Source organism: Neofelis nebulosa, chromosome 4 (genome assembly GCF_028018385.1).
Source record: "Neofelis nebulosa isolate mNeoNeb1 chromosome 4, mNeoNeb1.pri, whole genome shotgun sequence".
NCBI lineage: Eukaryota > Metazoa > Chordata > Mammalia > Carnivora > Felidae > Neofelis > Neofelis nebulosa.
In genome coordinates, this window is record NC_080785.1 from 9,986,200 (window position 1) to 10,006,291 (window position 20,092).

Here is a 20,092-nt window from a genome sequence, read left to right on the forward strand (position 1 = left end):
ATAAGCAAGAAATACGTTCTTTCAAGATTCCGAGTTTAAAACCTCCCTATTCAATGTGTGGTCCACAGCCACTCTCTGCATAAGCGTCATGTGAGAGCTTTTGAGAAATGCCACCTCTTAGATCCCACCCAGATCCACCGATTCAGAACCTGCCAGATGGTTCATGCTCGTATTAACAGGTGTGCTCTATGAAGTTTCCACTTCTACACCAACCTCCTCCAGACCAGTTCCAGTAATGGCCACTGTGGACTAGTCCTCAATGCCCAACAAACATCCACGTATAACTTCTTGTTGATGTTTTAAGTAAACTGATCATCTGCTAAAGAACATACTTTTGTACAGACTATAATCTGAGATATAGATAGAGACACCGTATGGCTTTTTTATAGATAATCATCTACCACTTGTAGGCTATAGTTCATTGATGGTCAAACTTGAAGGCTAAGCCTTTGATGTATAGACAATGTTGAAAAGTTAAGCTGCAAATACACTGAAAGTGTAAAAAACATATATATCAAGTTCTGTTTTGCTCTGTTTGAAGTGATATATTACTCAATTCTGAAATAACCTCATTATAACACTATATTCCTTAAAAACAACAACTGGCATGAAATCGACTGTGATGAGAACACGAGGAATATTTTCTAAGAACTTCTGCACTTTCTAGCATTTTATAAATGCACCCCTCTTTAATAAAACTCAGCCACTATCCATCCCACAGTATGCCGCAATCCAACTAAGTGAAATGTTATTAAAATCAGAAGAGTTGTGAAGTACAGAACACAGTAATGCCAAAGGTAAGTGCTTAAAGCATATGAGGCATATTACCATCAGCAGCATGAAAAAATAATTACAGGGGTGCCTGGGTGGCTCAGTTGGTTAAGCGTCTGACTTCAGCTCAGGTCATGATCTCATGGTTGTGGGTTTGAGTCCCACATTGGGCTCTGTGCTGACAGCTCAGAGCCTGGAGCCTGCTTCAGATTCTGTGTCTCCCTCTCTCTCTGCCCCACCCTCACTAGAATTCTTGTGTCTCTCTCTCTCAAAAATAAGCATTAAAAAATTTTAATAAAATATAATTACAAATATCCTGTAACTATTAAATTAGAATATCAATATGACATTGTTCTATGAAAGTATGTCATAATTATACTTAATATTACTTACTTCCTTTAAAGTAAGCTATGAACAATACACTTTGAAATACACTTTATTTAGGAAATTGCCTCTTGTAAATGCCTCCTGTTCCAATAGCACCTAAATAGGTGTTAAATGATCGAAGTTATTTCTCTCCTTAGCAAAGTTCTCTAATTGTTGCAAATACTAATACTGACATTTCTAAATGAGGCTGGAATGATCTCTCTCATGTAGACACTATTGTCCAGAAACAATTTTTTTTTACATAATGAAATAAATGTTCCTTTTTGATATTAAATTACCTAGGCCATACATATTGACTACAATATAATTATAGAATTGAGATGGGGTGCCTTGTTGGCTCAGTGGGTTAAGCGTCTGACAACTGATTTCAGCTCAGGTTATGATCAAGCCCTGTTTTGGGCCCTGCACAGACAGTGTGGAACCTGCTTGGGAGTCAGTCTCTCTCTCTCTCTCTCTCTCTCTCTCTCTCTCTCTCTCTTCCCCTCCCTTGCAAGCACGAGTGCATGTACTGTCTCTCAAAATAAATTAACACACACACACAAAATAATAATAAAATTGAAATAAATTTCTGGAAATCACATACCTACCCTGTAAGTATGTATTAAAGCATTTACAAGTTTTATTTAACATTTCCAGCCCCACCTAAACAGTTAAAAATTAGACTTTATTGAACAATATTTTAGAATTACTAGTGTTCAATTGCCCTTCATTATTCCTTTTGGATTTTAATAGATTTTGTCTCAATGTATGAAATGATAAATGTAATATTCAGAGTGAAAGCAGTGTTTCACTTCTTTATGCCTGATACCACATGGTCTTGTGAGAAAGAGGAAATTTCATGTAAGTCAGGACTGTGTTGTCTTACTGCTAATTTTTATTATTTGAACACATCGGAACCAGTGTTTTCTCTCATTAGTGTCCTCCTCACGTTTTCTCTACCTCACCCTATCCATCTTCCTGTTGGGTGCGAGTAGGGAGAAGACGACGACACAAGAAATAAGAAAACGAGGACAAGGAAAACCACAAGAGGAGATTCTTTTTCTCTAGGTGAAATTTTAAGTCCTCCTCCATTTCCTGAAATGAATATTCAAAATTTCTGGAGGGGAAGAAACAAATGTTTTCCAAATTCACTGACTATCTATCTTAAGGGTTTACGTTTCCATGGCCAGGAATCTGGAAATTGTGAAAATGAATGTCTGCTACGCGTACTTTACCAATCTCAGACAGAAACTGATGAATAAACTCATTGGACCAACTCAGGCTGGTGGCGAAGCAGGACCCAGTCATGGTCTGGCAGATGGGCCCAAGAAGTTTTCTGAGCCACTGAAAACACAGTGACAAGAATTCACTAGCAACTGCTGACAGGCCCTAGAATACGTCTCAGAATATAATTTTCCAGTGACCACCTTTCTCCACCATTTTTATGATCCTATCATTTCCAATTCATACCCTCATTATCTATGTAACAAAATGTAATTGTTAATTTTGCCTGGGCCTTTTTTGCAAGGAAATCACGTAGCTTTTACTACTGGAAAAGTTGCTCATTTTAAAATTTTAATTATAAATATTTTCTACCTTCCTAGAGATTGTAAAACTCTTCAGGTAAGAGACCCTGTGTTCAAAGTGTCTCTAATCTTCAGAGTTTACCACAGTGATCTATTTTTAAAAGACACTCAAGTATTTTGACTAATATAATGAAAAAGACGTTTATAAACAATTTCGGCTGAACCTCCAAATATCATGGGCACTGATTTTCAAGGACTTAAAATAATATTCGCTGCCTGATTTCCCAGCTTTCCAGATACTTGGATAGTCAAATTCAAAACTGGAAAAAATTGTCAAATTTCTTATTTTCCATCATACTTCAGAAAACGAGCTTTATCCTGTCTGCACATATGGCTGACAAGTTAAGAGTAAAAATGTTTTCGCTTTTGGATATGTTCCTCATGCCCACAAACTTTCTAATTTACAAATGTTGTGGTTTTCCAGAAACATTTGTGAGTAAGGTAAGTGAACACCTATCACGTTATAAAATAGGCTCCACTAAATACATTATTTTATACTGTTCTAATCATTTCTGCCACACTTTTTAACATGAGTATACTTTTTAAATAAATGACTCAAGTATTAATCTGTGTGTAGAATATAGCATTAGCATATATATTTACAAATTAATACAATAAATTATAAATTAATATAGATTATATATGCATTATTTCCTTCAATTAAGTCTTTCTTAAGACAATGGAACGATATTATTATCTCATTTTTTGACCATTTACACGTGATATGTGGAAATCAGATAACATTCTGGTCTTATCTTTGCTAATTGTTCCAAATGTAAGCCTTAGCTTCCCTACCACATTATGAAATAAATGTCTGAGACAGGAACAGCCATTTCTCCAAAGAAGACATCCAGATGGCCAACAGACACATGAAAAGATGCTCAATATCACTCATCATCTGGGAAATGCAAATCAAGAGTACAATGAGATATCATCTCACACCTGTCAGACTGGCTAAAATCAACAACAAGCATTGGCGAGGATGTGGAGGGAAAGGAACCCTCTCGCACTGTTGGTGGGAATCTAAACTGGTATAGCTGCTATAGAAAACGGTATGGAGGGTCCCGAAAAATTAAAGAAGAACTATCCTATGGTCCAGTAATCACACTACTGGGTATTTACCCAAAGAATATAAAACAGTAATTTGAAAGGATATATGCCCCCAGCCCCCGCCATGTTTCCTGGAGCGTTATTCACAATAGCCAAATTAAGGAAGCAGCCCAAGTGTCCACTGATAGATGACTGGATAAAGAAGACACACACACACACACACACACACACACACACACACACACACACAATGAAATACTACCCACTCATAAAAAGAATGAAATCTTGCCACGTGCAACAACACGGATAGAGCTAGAGATTGTAATGAATGCTAAGCAAAGTAAGTCTGTCAGAGAAAGACAAATACCATATGATTTCATTCCATTCATATGTGGAACTTAAGAAATAAACAAATGAACAAGGAAATTAAAAAGAGAGTGAAAGACAAACCAAGATAAACTCTTAACTATAGAGAACAAAAGGCGGGGGGGGGGGGGATGGGTGAAATAGGTGAAGAAGATTAAGAGTACATTTCTCTTGATAAGCACTGGGTAATGTGTAGAACTGCTGAATCACTATATTGTACACCTGAAGGTAATAGAACACTGTATGTTAACTAGACTGGGATTAAAATTAAAAACTGAAAAAAATAAATGAAGCAATTACAAATGATTTTGCAATATTTATCGACTCTATTGAGTACTTACTCATAGATCTGCATAATATTTAATGTGTTCAAAAATGACCCCAAAAATTAAATTAACAAAATTAATTAACTAAAATCAATCTACCATCAAGTGCCAGTCATTGCACATTCTGTATATATCAGTTTTTGTTTTTGTTTTTGTTTTTGTTTTGAAAGAGAGAGTACACACATGTACACACAAGCAGGGGAGGGGCAGAGGGAGAGAGAATCTTTTTTTTTTAATTTTTTTTATTTATTTTTTTTAATTTTTTTTATTTTTTTTCCAATATATGAAATTTATTGTCAAATTGGTTTCCATACAACACCCAGTGCTCATCCCAAAAGGTGCCCTCCTCAATACCCATCTCCCACCCTCCCCTCCCTCCCACCCCCCATCAACCCTCAGTTTGTTCTCAGTTTTTAACAGTCTCTTATGCTTTGGCTCTCTCCCACTCTAATCTCTTTTTTTTTTTCTTCCCCTCCCCCTCCCCCATGGGTTTCTGTTAAGTTTCTCAGGATCCACATAAGAGTGAAACCATATGGTATCTGTCTTTCTCTGTATGGCTTATTTCACTTAGCATCACACAGAGGGAGAGAGAATCTTAAGCAGACCCCATGCTCAGCACGGAGCCCAACACGGGACCCGATCCCATAACCCTGGGATCCTGACCGGAGACAAAATCAAGAGTCGGACGCTTAACCAACTAAGCCACCCATTCTGTATTTGATCCTTATGGCAAGTCTTTCACCGGTTTTAAAAATTTTTTAAATGTTTATTTATTTTTGAGAGAGAGAGAGAGAGTGCGCAAGCGAGAGGCAGAGAGAGAAGGAGACAAAGCATCTGAAACAGGCTCCAGGCTCTGGGCTGTCAGCACAGAGCCCAACGCGGGATTCGAACTCACCAACTGCGAGATCATGACCTGAGCCGAAGTTGGATGCTTAACCGACTGAGCCACCCAGGTGCCCTGTTACTTCACCATTTTAAACATTAGAATACCGGGGCTCAAAAGTTACGATAATTCATGTAAGGTCGCTGAGGACCAGAGCCGACAACCAAACCCAGCCTTTTTGACATGTTGGTCTCTGCTCATAACTATTACAAGAGAGTCTACAAGAATAGGTAGATTCCTCTTGAAAATCATTAATAGTTTTACCAAATCAACGTCAACACATTTAATTAGGTAATCAGTATAAAACTAATTTTCAGTGATGACCACAGAACGTTAGATTACAGTGGCCTTTACTTTAGGAGCGTCCAGGATGGGACACTCATAAATGACTATTTATTTCACACATGTATGGAGACTGGCTTTGAAAATACAGAAACTTGCCACAGACAGTAAATAGACATATACATAAAACACTCACATATAGCATTCTGATTTTTATTTGATTGAGTGAAGTCTAACTAACCAAATTTGCCATTTTAGGTTGAACCAAAGTAGATTACAACTACTTTTGGTTCATACACTCAAACACGCTTACAAAGAAACAAAACAAAGCAAAACAGAAACAAATAAAATTCTCCAAAATCTTTCAAGGAGTTTAAAATAGCAATTGTTAGGAAAAACTTACCCACCCTATACCCAAATCTATGGTGTATATTCTATTTATAGCAATTTAGATGCTTTGTATTCTAGAGAGTCAACTTGCTAGATAGTCAAGTTCATCCACAGAATGTAAGGATTCCCCAATGCTTATTTTTTTAAACAAAACTGATAAAACTTAAATTATTCTGATTTAAAGATAATGCTTACTGTCTATATTTTCAACCCAACAGAGATTTATTTTCTATTTGTTGATAAACTATTGAGCAATGCCATTTACTCTTCCAAAACTTTCTTTTCACTACATTTTTTACACAAGTCTTACTCCAAAGCCACCTAACACCTCCTCATCACGGTGAAGTCTAAACTTAAACCAATGTCCGAAATGCATGGTTGTCCTCTTTTGGTTGGAACATTCTTCCTCTTTCTTTTCTTGGCTACTTCCTTCTTATTCTCTAAGTTCCAGCTAAAATGCCATAATGGGAAGGACTTTAATCACCTACTGATAAATTTACTTCTGGACCGACAGAGATGATTTATAATTTTAATTTAAATTTTAACATGCCTAATAAATAAAAGGGAGATTTGAGGCAACGTACTACGGTGAAATATTACGGTTAAAATAATTTTGAAATAAAAGTTAAGAAACCCTGCATGTGTGACTTACAGAAGCACACTATTAAATGGCAGTTTTTTCTTACTAAAATTTGGAAAACTGAATGTGTTATGTGGAAGCTTTTAAGAGTAATATAAATAAAATAATAGGAAATCATTTTAGCTCCAGGCCTAGGTCACTCATTTCTCCCAAAGATGTCGATCAGCACATCTCCGAGTGGTCCCTCCTTTACAATTTCTTAGGCAACTGTTGTCACCTGTCAACTTCAGGAAGGAAGCCAGAAACTTCCATCATTTGACATGGTTTGTCTTTGGCTCCACCATGGGGGCATTTGTCATTCGAAAGTGCAATATGTAGAAACAAACACAGTGTGAGATGCTCTGAATGGTGTAATTATAGGCATATAAAGGAGCAAACAACAGATCTGAAAGCCTTTTACAAAAAGGCTGGTGCCAATTTGATAAAAGAACAATGCTGTGTTTATTTACAAGGTTCTAAAACTTCCTTTTCAGAGGTGGATGCGATGCTTTAATTTCTCCACTTGCAATCTAAAATGTGTAGAATCCACGCATTTTAAATTCCAAAATTTAGATTTGGGGTGATTATATAATCTTTGTAAAACTAAAACGCCTCAGATCACTGCATATACTGATAACGTAACACGAAGCCATGTTTTCACAATATGAAGACTAATCAAATTGCAGTAACACTTTCTTAATATACTTTGGACAAAGGACAAATAATAAATTTAAGAAGATGTTGCCTTTCATGTTGAGCAAGTAGGTATAAACTATACTTTAAAATAACTTTAACAGCCCTTTTCCTTTTGAATGACAGTCCTCTGAAATACTTACCTGGTTCATTTTTGTTTTGATTCATACAGACATGTCAGTCTTAGGGCAGTATTTTTATGAGAATTACTATTTACAGGAAAACTTTGTTGTAACTGATATTATATTAAAATTATATTACTCCTGATTACAATATTTTTAGCTATAAAAATACAACTAATAAAACATATCTGTATTTTGTGCTACAACCCAGCTATATGCACAATTTATATCCAAATCTTACAAAACCCATTTTAGTTCAATGCATTTGTATTTATTTAATGCCGCTCATGTGCAGCATTTTCCCATAATGGATGAATTAATCTTTGACATATTAATTAGCCATCTATAAAAATAGTGACAAAATATTAAAATTATAGTTAATCATACTATCATGTCTGTCTTCAAATATTTTATGGCAGTAGAATATCGGGTAAATATTAAGCTTTTATTACCTGAAAAGCCCAACTCCAACCAATGGCCAGATTTATGAGGACACAGATTTTGTATCAGTAGAAGAGAGAACTTGATAAAACTCTATAAAAATGAAACCAGTGAGCTTTCAATTTTTTGAGCATCCCTATGCAGAGAGGCAATTGACTAATTTCATGTAATAAGTTCAGTGTAACTGGTATAGTACCTGCTATGATGAAAGACGCTTATTGAAGTCTGGTTCCTTTAATACGACCATGCCTTTATACCTGTTAACCTAAGTACAAAGTGTAGGCTGTGTCCATGCAAAGTCTGGGATGAGACAAAAGGAGTAACTTCTGTTACCAATAGGCAGACGTAGGGGGAGTCGATGTGAAGGATATAAAACTGGGAAGAGCCTTCGCCTGAAGGGCGGACCTTGAAAAGGCAGGGATCTTGCAGGCTGGGCGATATCTTCAGGTTGAAATGCAACATCAACAGAGTTTCAAATGCAGGGATGTGGAGAGTTAAAACAGAAACAAAATATAAGGGCCTATTTTTGGCACTCCCCAAAGATATTTTTGTCATATTAGAAATCAAAATGAAACTCCCTGACATCCCATACCCACTTTGACAAAAATCAACTAATATGCGAAGATTATTATAAACTAAATATATATAATTATCAACTTTCTCTGCAACTACCTGTACCATTTACAAGATTTTTTTTGACATCTTAAGCACTCTATTTGAAGTACCTGGTAGGCCCAATAATTATTTTGTTGACATCTGTCTTTGATTTGCATGCAGATTACAGGTATTTCTTTGAAACAACCGTGTTTTGAAAAGGGCAGTCCAAGCAGTCTGACCGATGATATGGCTTAAGTGAAGGGCAGAAAATGCTGCAAAATAGAGCCATGCAGGAAAAAGGGTTGGAGGAACCACAGAGCTTTCACAGCAGGTTTCGTTATTCCCCTTGAAACAACAGATTAATATTCATGTATAAATGATGGTAAGTATCTGTGTTCTATCTTTTAAAAATATATTTCTTGCCGTTTTTCTATTGTCAGTAATTTGTGATGATTTCTCACTCTACCACCTGAATATTGAAAAGGACGTGCGTTATTTGACATCACTCGACTCCCTTACTATTTTCCTAGAATTTTGCCTGTGATGAGACCAAATCACCACAGGGAGGTGACAGCACCTCAAATCTGCTCCAGAGCCAGAGGCTTGGACCATCAGTGAGCTTCCCCTAAATCAGCATGGATAAAACAGCAAAAGGTGTTCCAGAAGGACAGAACGTAAGTGAGGATGCAAAAGAGAAACACAACTGGAAAAGAGTGTGAGGGAAGGAGGAACCAGAAGGGGTTTAGTACGGTGAGGTCACAGGGCGCACATGGGGTACACATGGGGTGCCGGGGGAGTTTGCGTCAAAGGGACAGGCAAGCACCAGGGAAGTGGACTCCTAGGACAAGATCTGGGTTTCTGGAAAGTATGTCGGGAATACATACTGATGGTAAACTAGAGGAAAATGGCTGGAAGCAGGGAGGCTACTAATTTAATGTCTGGAGGCAAATGCTGAAGATCCTCTCAAGAGTCGCAGTAGCAGGAAAGAGAGCAGGAACAGATACAAGAAATATTTAAGCGTTGGAAATGGCAAATATTTTGGAGACAAATATTTTCCCACTACCATTCGAGTCCAAGAAGTTTTCCTCTCAACAAGACTCTCAATAAAAGCTTTATGGTTTAGACCCTACATGAAATGGATACTGAAAACGATGGTTATAGATTACACAGGTATCATCACTTACACTTAGTAACGTCAGTAATATTTATGGTTCGGATACAGACTGCAAAATTTCCTTAGAATCAGTTTAAAACAGCTTTTATTAATATCTGACAAAGCATTTCAGCAAATATTTTACACAGCTTTCAATAAATACTTTCTTTTTTTTTTAATAAATATTTTCAACACATGACCATTAAAACGTATGCTAATAGTGGGGCTCCTTGGTGGCTCAGTCGGTTAAGCGTCCGACTTCAGCTCAGGTCATGATGTCACAGTCTGTGGGTTCGAGCCCCGCGTCGGGCTCTGTGCTGACAGCTCGGAGCCTGCAGCCTGCTTTGGATTCTGTGTCTCCCTCTCTCTCTGCCCCTCCCCCACCTGCACTCCATCTCTCTCAAAAATAAATAAACATTAAAAAAAAAATTTTTTAATGTATGCTAACAGTACCCAAAAGATAGAATTACACTGTAAAATCACTTTATTATGAAAAGGAAGAACATAAATGACATCTTATGTGGTATTATTTAACATTAGTATCATTGAAATGGAAACATTACAATAACAGGTTTTTTCCCCACTATTACTCTATGCAAGCAGTTAATTAACCTTAAAATGTTGCCTACATGCAAGATGAAACTCAATATTAGTCAGAGAACTGGAAATCAATGACATAGGATTTCTCCCTCAGCCTGAGGCATCATGGTCAAGAGCATACACTGGAGGGATAGATCGTACGCGTGGCCTGGCAAGCTTCTTCACTTTTCTGTCTGCCCACTTTTCTCATCTGCTGATCGGAACACTGGTCTAAGGACTAAAAGAGTTAATGCATCTAAAGAGTAGAGCCTGACCTGAAGTCAACACTCAAGAAACACTGTTCATATCAACGGGCAAAAAACTCTTAGAGTATAAAAATGTCTACTGATGCCAAGAGTCTAGGAAACGATGCTCATTCATTGGTGGTGAATGCATGATCTATTACAAATTTATGGAGCTCAATCAGGAAATGTTCATTAAAGAAAAAATATATAAACTCTTTGATCTCATTCTTTGCCACTGATTCCATACAAATAAACACATCAGTATATAAATATCGGAATGAAGCTGCTTATTTTTGCACTGGTAATAATAGAAACAATGTAAGTACCCAATATGGCGCACTGATATCTTTGACACAGTTTGTCAACTGACATGATAAAATGGTTATTCTTACTCCCATAATCCAGACAGCAAAAAATATATATAATCAGCAATAATAGCATGTGCTTTAAATTAGCCATAAGAGACTTACATGCTTAGGATAAGGTATCAGGATAAAACTCACATATACTACAGACGGGCATGAGGAAATTTTATTTTTGGAGATGTGACCATTACAAACCTATTCTATAAGGCAGGTATGAATTCTCCTAAATATTCTTTTCAAAGAACACTTAACATTAATTAAGTGATTTCAGTGAGGAGTTTTATCACTAACAAAAGTCAGCTGAAAACTGCCGGTGACGGTATATATAACATGAGTATAAAATCAAGTTTTACTTTATAGATCAAATTTCATGAGATTATGCACACCTGTCTGGGATACTGTGTTGAGGGAGATATGACTCTATGGCCATACACAGACTCACTGAGAAACAAATGCCTGGACAGTAAAACAACATTTGCCTGGACAGTGGCATTAGACTCGGGGTCATTGTGCCCAAGGGCACACCGAAAGAAAAAGAAAAAAAAAAAAATGGATCATGTGTTCTTAGACTGGTTGGCATTGGAACCACTAACCTAATAACATATTCATTTAATCATCTGAGAAAACTGATAATCATACATTTTTCCAGACATATTAATTTTTGTTTGAACCAAAAATGTTTCATACGCATTACATAAATCTATCAATTTTGCGCGAAAATTCAGTAGCAATTAGGTAATTTCATGCAGAATAGGCCATGGTTAATGTGTCATTAAAAACTTTTCAACAAATGATACTCTTAAAATATGGTAAAATTTTGCCATGTGACATAATTAGGCTGAAATTTTTTCATGTAGTTATTCTGTTCATGTAGTTTGCCTAATATCTGAAAAAATATATGAAGTATATAAAGGTAAATATTTACTTACAGGGATGCTAAATAATCTGGTTCTCATTAAGAGGTGGCTGCCTACCAAAATGAGTTAACAGAGCAATGCAATTAATCAACATATGTTTTCTGTTAGTTCAAAATAAGCATTCGAGTCAGTATGGTTGACAGGTAACAACAAGCACCTTCTATTTTACAAGAACATTCTTAGAGGTAAATGCATGACTTTCTTTGGCGAATCATGGTATTTCCGCGCATAATGACCTGCCTTTTGAATTCGGCGTGTATATATTTACTTTTTTCCATGTAATCCTTCTGAATAATATTATTGAGTGACATCACGGACATTGTAATAGCAGTAGAAAATTATCAGGAGTCAGGGCAAAATTTTTCTTTTCGCATACTTTTTTTTCCACGTGACATCTAATGCACATCCCCTGCCATCTTCTGTAATACACATTCCCAGACCACTAAGGCCACCAGTCGAGCGCCAACCAAGCAGGGGGTGAATGAATGTACCTGAAAAGGGACGGAGAACCTTACGTGTGCCTGGGGATCCTTTTGCCCGGCAAAAGTTTCACCGCCTTCCTACACGTGAAAGCGTTAAAGAATACATCACTCTGCATGTTTATGAGGATATTTCAAACCAATGTAAATCGTAAGTACGACGCAGAATACGGCCCTTAGGAGCTCTTGTGTACTTCTTCAGCACTTTTCGCTGTATACCAAAAATATGGTATCTTCAGCAAGCAAACTCTGAGCCAATGAACACGTCTTTATTTCCAGATTTCCTACTATCACGGGAGGTTTTAAAATCTGGAGTGCTATAAAAAATCAGTTACTTCAAGCTGTTATTATGAATAGTCTACCCCCCAAATGAACTAAGTAAGAGTTTAACAAGCTTGGCATGAAAATGTACAATTGAGGAAATGATCAACTTTGTCTTCGAAGTGCGAAAGACTTTTTTTTCTTTTTTAGAACAACCGACCCAAAATATCTAACTCTTCATGACCATGCAAAAGGAACGTGGACACGAAGTGGTTACCAACTCAAGGCATGTCAAATCCACCTGATGCTTAAATAGGTAAGGTTCAACCGAGCACGTAGCTACTAAAGTCCGTAAGTAAGATGCATTTAAAATGGTAATGTTACTGACCAGAGATAAAGAAATGGTATTCCAAATGTCTAAGATGAGTATCACTAATAACAGAATATGAATGAATGGTTCTAGGAGGTCATAGCTGGAATAGGTCCAATTCTCCAACTCAACCTCAAAGGGAAAAACACGAGCCTCATTCCATTGCTGATTTTTAAAACCTGCAAAAATATTCTCATGTTCATTTAGTTCAATACTAAATAAGCTTGTTGCTGGCATTTTAATATCTTTGGTTTTGACAGGGTACAGCAAATAGCACTCTCTTCTCTGCCTGAGTTCTGGATTAGAAAAGAAGTCACAGGTGAAGAGCAAACACCACCCAGTACGTAATAATTGCCGAACGGGGCTTAGCTGTGTGGCAACAATGGGATTCATTGACCTTAATCCTGAAATTAAACAAACTTTCTAGCCATAGGAAAAACCAAAACACCGTAAGGCTTCTCATTTATCACACAAATTATTGCAGAGGCACAGCCTATATATACTTCTGTGTCTTTCAGTGGAATCTATACCTCTTGCAGGCAGCTTGGAAGGAAGAAGGAGGGGCTCAGCCGTGACAGGCCTTTAATCCAAAGTCACCTGCCAGGCAAGTCCCTCTGCTTAACATGGGAAGGCTAAGGCTAAGAATGTCACAAGAGGACTTTTCCTCCACATGCAAGGAAACATCAGGATGGACAAAGAGGCAGCTCCTCCATATCCCAACACCTTTAGTTGGTCGGAACTCAGACATCCAAGTTCTACAGATCCCAGGAGATGGAGAGATCCGATGTTTTGACCGATCGTTCCTTTCAGACTGTCCTTTAGGTTTCTCATTTGAAAAGTTAAAGGCTAAGTGAAGATCATTTCATCATTATTCGTACATATTAAAATGGCAAAAATAAACACGTAACTTCTTCCAATGGCCAAACATTACATGATTGTAAAAATATGTCTTGTTTTTCCCATAGCCGCTTATCTTAAAATATCTATTTCTCTAGAAATACTGATAATATTCACTTTCAGATACCAATACACGTACGGGGAAATCTAGCATTCACTTTATTTCCGTAACACTGCAGTTTTGAGATTTAAATTATGTAGTCTGCTCTTTAATTTTGCAAGTAGCAATAAACGACAAAAGAAAACACTTCTCGAATCAATTAGATATGGGAAAAATTTTGAAATTACATGTTTTATTTCTCCATCCCATTAATATCAATCACCACAAAACGTGCAGAAGTTGGTTCTCTATATGTGCGATACTCGTAAGAGAATCATACACTAGCTATGAATTAAGAATTTCTGAGCCTAGACTCTCCTTACTGTATAATTTTCAACAAATAAAATATTCTTAAAATTTTCCAAAGAATAGCAAGACAAGGGGATATATATCAAATACCTCATGTTTCAATCACAAGAAGGATACATCAGACAAGAAGACTTATTAGTTCATTTTTAAAGACTTATTAAGACTTTCTCTGGAAGAATTGATAACTAAGACGAGTAATCTAAAATCTTAAAGAAGTTAAAACTTGAAATATCTTCCAAACTAGAATAGAAAATGAGGGGCGCCTGGGTGGCGCAGTCGGTTAAGCGTCCGACTTCAGCCAGGTCACGATCTCGCGGTCCGTGAGTTCGAGCCCCGCGTCGGGCTCTGGGCTGATGGCTCGGAGCCTGGAGCCTGTTTCCGATTCTGTGTCTCCCTCTCTCTCTGCCCCTCCCCCGTTCATGCTCTGTCTCTCTCTGTCCCAAAAATAAATTAAAAAATGTTGAAAAAAAAAAAATTAAAAAAAAAAAAAAAAAAAGAAAATGAGAAGTGTGGCTTTAAAAATATAATGCATATCAAACAACTTCGATGTTACTCACCTAAAAATGATGTACATTTACATCTGTATAAAAGTTAATAAAGACCTATACTGAATCTAGGGATTCCTTTTTTTTTTTTTTGTAGCCAATTTTGCCATGTACCATATTAATGGAGGAATTTTTGGCAAATATTCCTGCTCTCTGAATATCAGTGCCTGCAATGAAATCAGGATTATACAGTTGTCTTCAATGAGTAACACTTTTCTTATTATTAGCTTAAATTAAGTAAATAATGTCCTATCTCTAATCAGCCAGTGAAATTTGCTGGCCCTAAAGCATTTTTTTTTGGTTTAAATTCATTTTATTAAGACAGCCTCATTACTATGTCTAAGCTCCGTGTAAACTAGCAGCCTTTGCTTTTATATTTATTTATATATATTTACATTTACTTCAACTATTTCAAATATACCATTTTAGGGTGCTATATAAATTGGAGAAGAAGACACATCAGTATACTCTTCTTTTGATATTGTTGCCTGAGTTACTTGAAATAATTGCACATGAAAAGACCCATCTCTAAACTTGTAAGCAGCTTTAACTCTTTGGAAGATATGTTAGAAAATATAGAAATATATACATATATTACATAAAATAAATATGTAATATACACACTATATTAAATAATAATGTACCTACATGTTACATAATATGTATTTAAAGGATTTTGCCAAATACATATATGTCTGTGTGTATATCTATATATGCTTATGTTTATATTTGCTTATATATTTATAAAAGCGTATTTGTTACAAAGTATTTGATTAATCAAAAACACATTTCTTAAATGTGACAGGGAAATTATGGTTTAGCGGGTATGCAAAATAATGTAAAGTGATCTTTACCAGAAAGCACTATTTAAGTCAAAATTTATATGCTTTAACATTAAGTTAAATTCATCAAATGCTAGCCCAAACTCCTCGTCGTTTAGAACTGAGCCGTCAGCATCTTTCAAATGAGTTCAAATAAATGCAACTTCCTAAGAGTAAAATATTCTACTTAAACTTTGCATACGTGTCCCGTATGTATACATTTACGAGGAAGGTTATATGATTCTATCCACTCAGCAGCCGCTCGTTCTCACTGTGTCAAGAAATTAGACTCTGTCTCTACTTAATCCTAGAGATGAGCTTCTTTATTTTATCTAGTTATCAAAAACATAGTACTAACAGTAACAGCAGATTTATGTATGTTTCAGTAAGAGAGAAAGAAATAAGCTAGAAGCAAATATAGACTTGAAATGGTACCGTTATCAAATGAAAAAAATATTAGCCGCGTCTTCTAGAAATATCCACCATGTTAAAAAGTTATCAGGGGGGCAGAAAGTTTTAGCATAGTCATCATATTTTTTTTTAATGAGTACCAAATAAAAACATCACTTTTAGATTTTCATGCTACTTTTTGTCTCGTGATGACCTCTCCTGGTTGAGTTGTTCATTATCTTAGATTCATGTAGTTACCATTTTTTTTCTCCTTTGAGTGTTTTCAGTATTAAGAATATAACTATCTTTTATTCTTTTTCAGAGTTGCATATAATAATAAATGAAAATTTTCATTAAGGGTAAAATTTCAATGTAATTTTAAAGCACGGAGTATGTGAAGCTCGTTCCAATCGATAAAGTCTACATCATTCTTATTATTAAATTGATTTCCAGGATGGAGGGAAACTCTGGGTGTCGGTCACACAATTTAAGTTCAAATGAAATAAAAGGTCATCTTAGTTAAGCCACTGTACGTTAACGAATAAGGTAATGAATAAATTTTAATCAAACCTAAGTATCACTATCTTAAAAGTAATAGTCTCTGCTGTTCCCTAGCACCAAATTCTAAGTTGTAGAAAGTAAGAATATGTTTCTGAAACAACTTTACCGTTTTTAAAATGTATTAACACAGTGGCTACATGTATGCTATTCATTCTTGATACATGGCAAATGTTTCAGATGGATCCATCGTAATTGCAGTATACAGAAAGATGCAATACAAAACCCAGGAAAAATCCTGGATATGAGGGCCTTTAATCAGTGAATGTAATTAATTTAACTCGTAATGAATTGAATTTCTGAAAAAAGTGGCAGTGAGTTCTATATAACCAGGTCTTGAAATGGGAACTGAAATTTCATCAGAATAGTTTTCTCAGGATATAGTTACATATTTATGTAAATATTAACACTGAGCACTGTGTCTTCATTTTCTGTCTAAAGGTATAAAACTGGCATACAATATTAATAATATATCACTTTTTTTGAGGTTTAACCCTCTTGAAAAAACGCTCTACAATATTTTTTGAGGTCCATTACAAACTGCCATTTAGTGACTTCCTATCTTGCAAGAAAAGAGAAGCAAATTCAATACTTGGGAAAATGCATCAAAACAGTAATAGTGATTCATCGTATGACATTATTATGAGGTAGATTTTTTTGCCCAACTTAGAAAATCTTTTTTCAATGGTTCTTATTAATATTTACATCCTGGAATAAGAACGTTAAGATTAACATATGTGTAAAGATGCATCAATGCATCCCAAGATCTCATAAACAGGAATAGGACTACACATACAATGAATTCTGGAAAACACGAAACTTTTTTTTTCCTAAATGGAAAACACTTATTTTCAAACGAAAGTCTCCATGAGTATTCCTTAACAAATTAACTCATTCTCTCCCAACAACAAGCAGTATGTGCTTATGAATGTTATCCTAAGATTCTCATAGGCAATCCGTCTAGTGTTTAACTCTTTCTGGACCAAAGGAGCGATCATGCATTTCCCCTCCGGAGGCACAGTATGCACTTCCAAAGCAATTCAGAAGATGGGCTGGAGACTTCTATTTCTTTCTACTCTTGCTAACCACATGAAAATATCAGCAACCTTTTCTTAAAAAAAAAAAAAAAAAGGCTTGCTAAAACACAAAGACGTAAATACACTGAGCAGCATCATTTTCCTGACAACTCTTAAGAAATGTGTTCATTACTACATTACTGACGGTTTGCCTTGCCTGTCCCAAGTCCTAGACTGTATTACATCCAACTGCCAAAGAATCGAAGCAATTTCAGTTACCATACTGGATTCACTGTCTCCCATTTCAATAAGCAAGTACTATATGGCCATTAACTTGTTGGGGTGGGAGGGGAGGGGAGTAAGAGAAGTCCATGGGTGCCCAAACTGCTCAAAAGGTGCTCCTCTCTCACCCCCAAATGCGTGCTCATTTAACTTGAAACCATAAATAAAAATACGCAACTTATTTTTGCCACCGTCTTCGCTTTCCTTTCACCGACCTACCTAAGCAAAAATGCCACGAACTCCCTCCACAACAAGCCCACCGAAGTGGAAGAATAACTCCTAAGAAGCTGCCATCCACCCTCATCACTCCAAGCCAGCAGGTGCCAACGAATCTCCCGGACCGGGAACAACTTTCCAGAAGCATCACCGGCCTCAAAGCCCCGTCTCGCCCCACCCCCCCACCCCCCCACCGGGAGCGCCGGGGCTCGGAGTTTCTCTGCTGCAGTGGCCGCAAGTGCGTGACGGCGGAGACACCCGCGCACGCCAGGGGCCAGAGCCGCGAGGGCACCTCGGAGTTGCCACCCCCCGGGGTGGCACCTCAATGCGGCACCGAAACCGCTCCAGCGCGGCGCGCGCTCGCGGGGGGCTTACTTACGGGACGCGGCCGGGGCCGTCCAGGCTCTGCAGAGGAGGTTGCTGACAATCCAGAGCGACAGCGCTGCCCCGCAGCCGGCTCGCGGAGCCACCACCATCGTCGGCTGCCGGCTCGCGGGACTCGGGGAGCTCGCTGCGGAGACGCCGTGCGTCTCTCCGTGGGCTTCTCCCGGGGAGGCGGGCCGTCCTCGGCGCGGGCGTGAGCCGGGCCCCTCCCGCTGCGTCCTCTTCTCCCCGCACCCCTGCGGGCTCCAGTTCGGCCGGGGCCGGGAGCCGCGGGGGAGGCGCAGCCTTCCTCTCGCCTGCGTGCGGCTCCTGCCTCGCGCGCCGGGAGCCAGTGAAATGCCAGGGGGAAGAAATTCAAACCGGGAGGGAAAGGGAGGGGGGAGCTAGAGGAGGGGACCTACCCCGCCCTCTCCCTCTCGGGAGGGAAAGGGAAAAAAGAAAAAAAAAAAATCACCACGGGACGCGGAGGCAGAGCCGAGGAGCGGGGGCTGCAGAAGCGGAGGGGAGCGCGCCGGGGGACGCGGGTGCCGCCGGGGCCACTGCGGTCGAGCGCTCGCCGCGCCGCCGGGCGGCGTGACTCGGAGGGGCTCCCGGGCGCCTGTGAGCTGGCGCGCAGAGCCGGTGCGCGGGGAGCACGCAGCCCCGCGGGCGGGCGGGCGGGAGGGCGCACGCACGGCCTCAGCGCGGCGCGGCGCGGGGCGGCATCTCCCCGGCGCCCGGGCGGCGGCGGCGGCGGCGGCGGCAGCAGCAGCGGCGGCGGCAGCGGCGGCCGGAGCGAGAGCTGGAGACGCCGCCGCCGCCAGCAGCGCCTGCACAGCCGGGCGGCGGGCGAGGCGGGGAAGCCCTCCCTCCTCGCCCCCTCCAGTCCCCACCCCGGCTCCTCCTCCTCCTCCTCCTCCTTCCCCTCCTTACCGAGCCCCTCGGGCTGTCAGAACCCTCCTGCCCTGCCCTCGCTTCGATCGGAAGCCGGAGCGGGGAGGCACCGACGGGCCCGGGCCCAGCGGCCGGGGCGGGGGCCGAGCCAGGGGGCGCGCGTCTCTCCCCGGGGGGGGGGGGGGGGAGGGGGGGTGAGGAGGGGGGGCGGGAGGCGGTGCTCAAGTTGGGGATTTGCGGCGCGATCGCGGACCCCTGCTCCGGCCCCGGCTGCCCCCCCCTCACCCTGCCCCCCCCACCACCACCCACCCAGCTGCGGGGACACCGACCCCCCTCGCTCGGTCGCCTTCTCTTTCCCTCCTCTCCTCCCCTTCGGATGGAGATGGTACAGGCTCCCGGAGCTCCGGCCCCCCGGGAACCACAATCAGGCGTCCGACCGGCAGGTCTTCCGAGTGGTCCTAACACCAAGTGACGGACGGAGCCTAACGTCCCGCCCGGAGCGGCGGGGACTGCGGACGCCGCTAATGCAGATGTTTCCAATATGTAATTAATTCATACTCGTACGCGGGCGCACGTACAGCAAACACACGCCGCTGCCGGGAAAACTACATTCAGGCAAACACGCTCGCGAACAGACACAAACACAGAACTGAGATGCATGAAACAGGCGTACGGTTAACTACTTCGGGGCATCTGATGCATTACAGGTACTAAGAATGACGAACGTCTACGGGGACCCAGATTTTCTTTTCACGTTGAGACAATTGCAATAATAAATCTCAAGCTCTCCCTGCGCCGCGCCCCGCCCCCCCCCACCCCAGTTTACACCTGTCCACACTG

At 39.7% G+C, this 20,092-nt stretch overlaps 1 protein-coding gene across 1 annotated transcript in view; it reads right to left on the reverse strand.

The window, feature by feature from the left end:
• Positions 1–18,894, reverse strand: part of CNTNAP2 (contactin associated protein 2) — a 1,972,370-nt gene extending 1,953,476 nt beyond the window's left edge. The window contains exon 1 of the mRNA XM_058723957.1: positions 18,375–18,894. Within this exon, the coding sequence (XP_058579940.1) occupies positions 18,375–18,471 (97 nt within the window). The 5' untranslated portion in view covers positions 18,472–18,894. The remainder of the gene's footprint in view (positions 1–18,374) is intronic.
• Between the last annotated feature and the right edge of the window lie 1,198 nt (positions 18,895–20,092).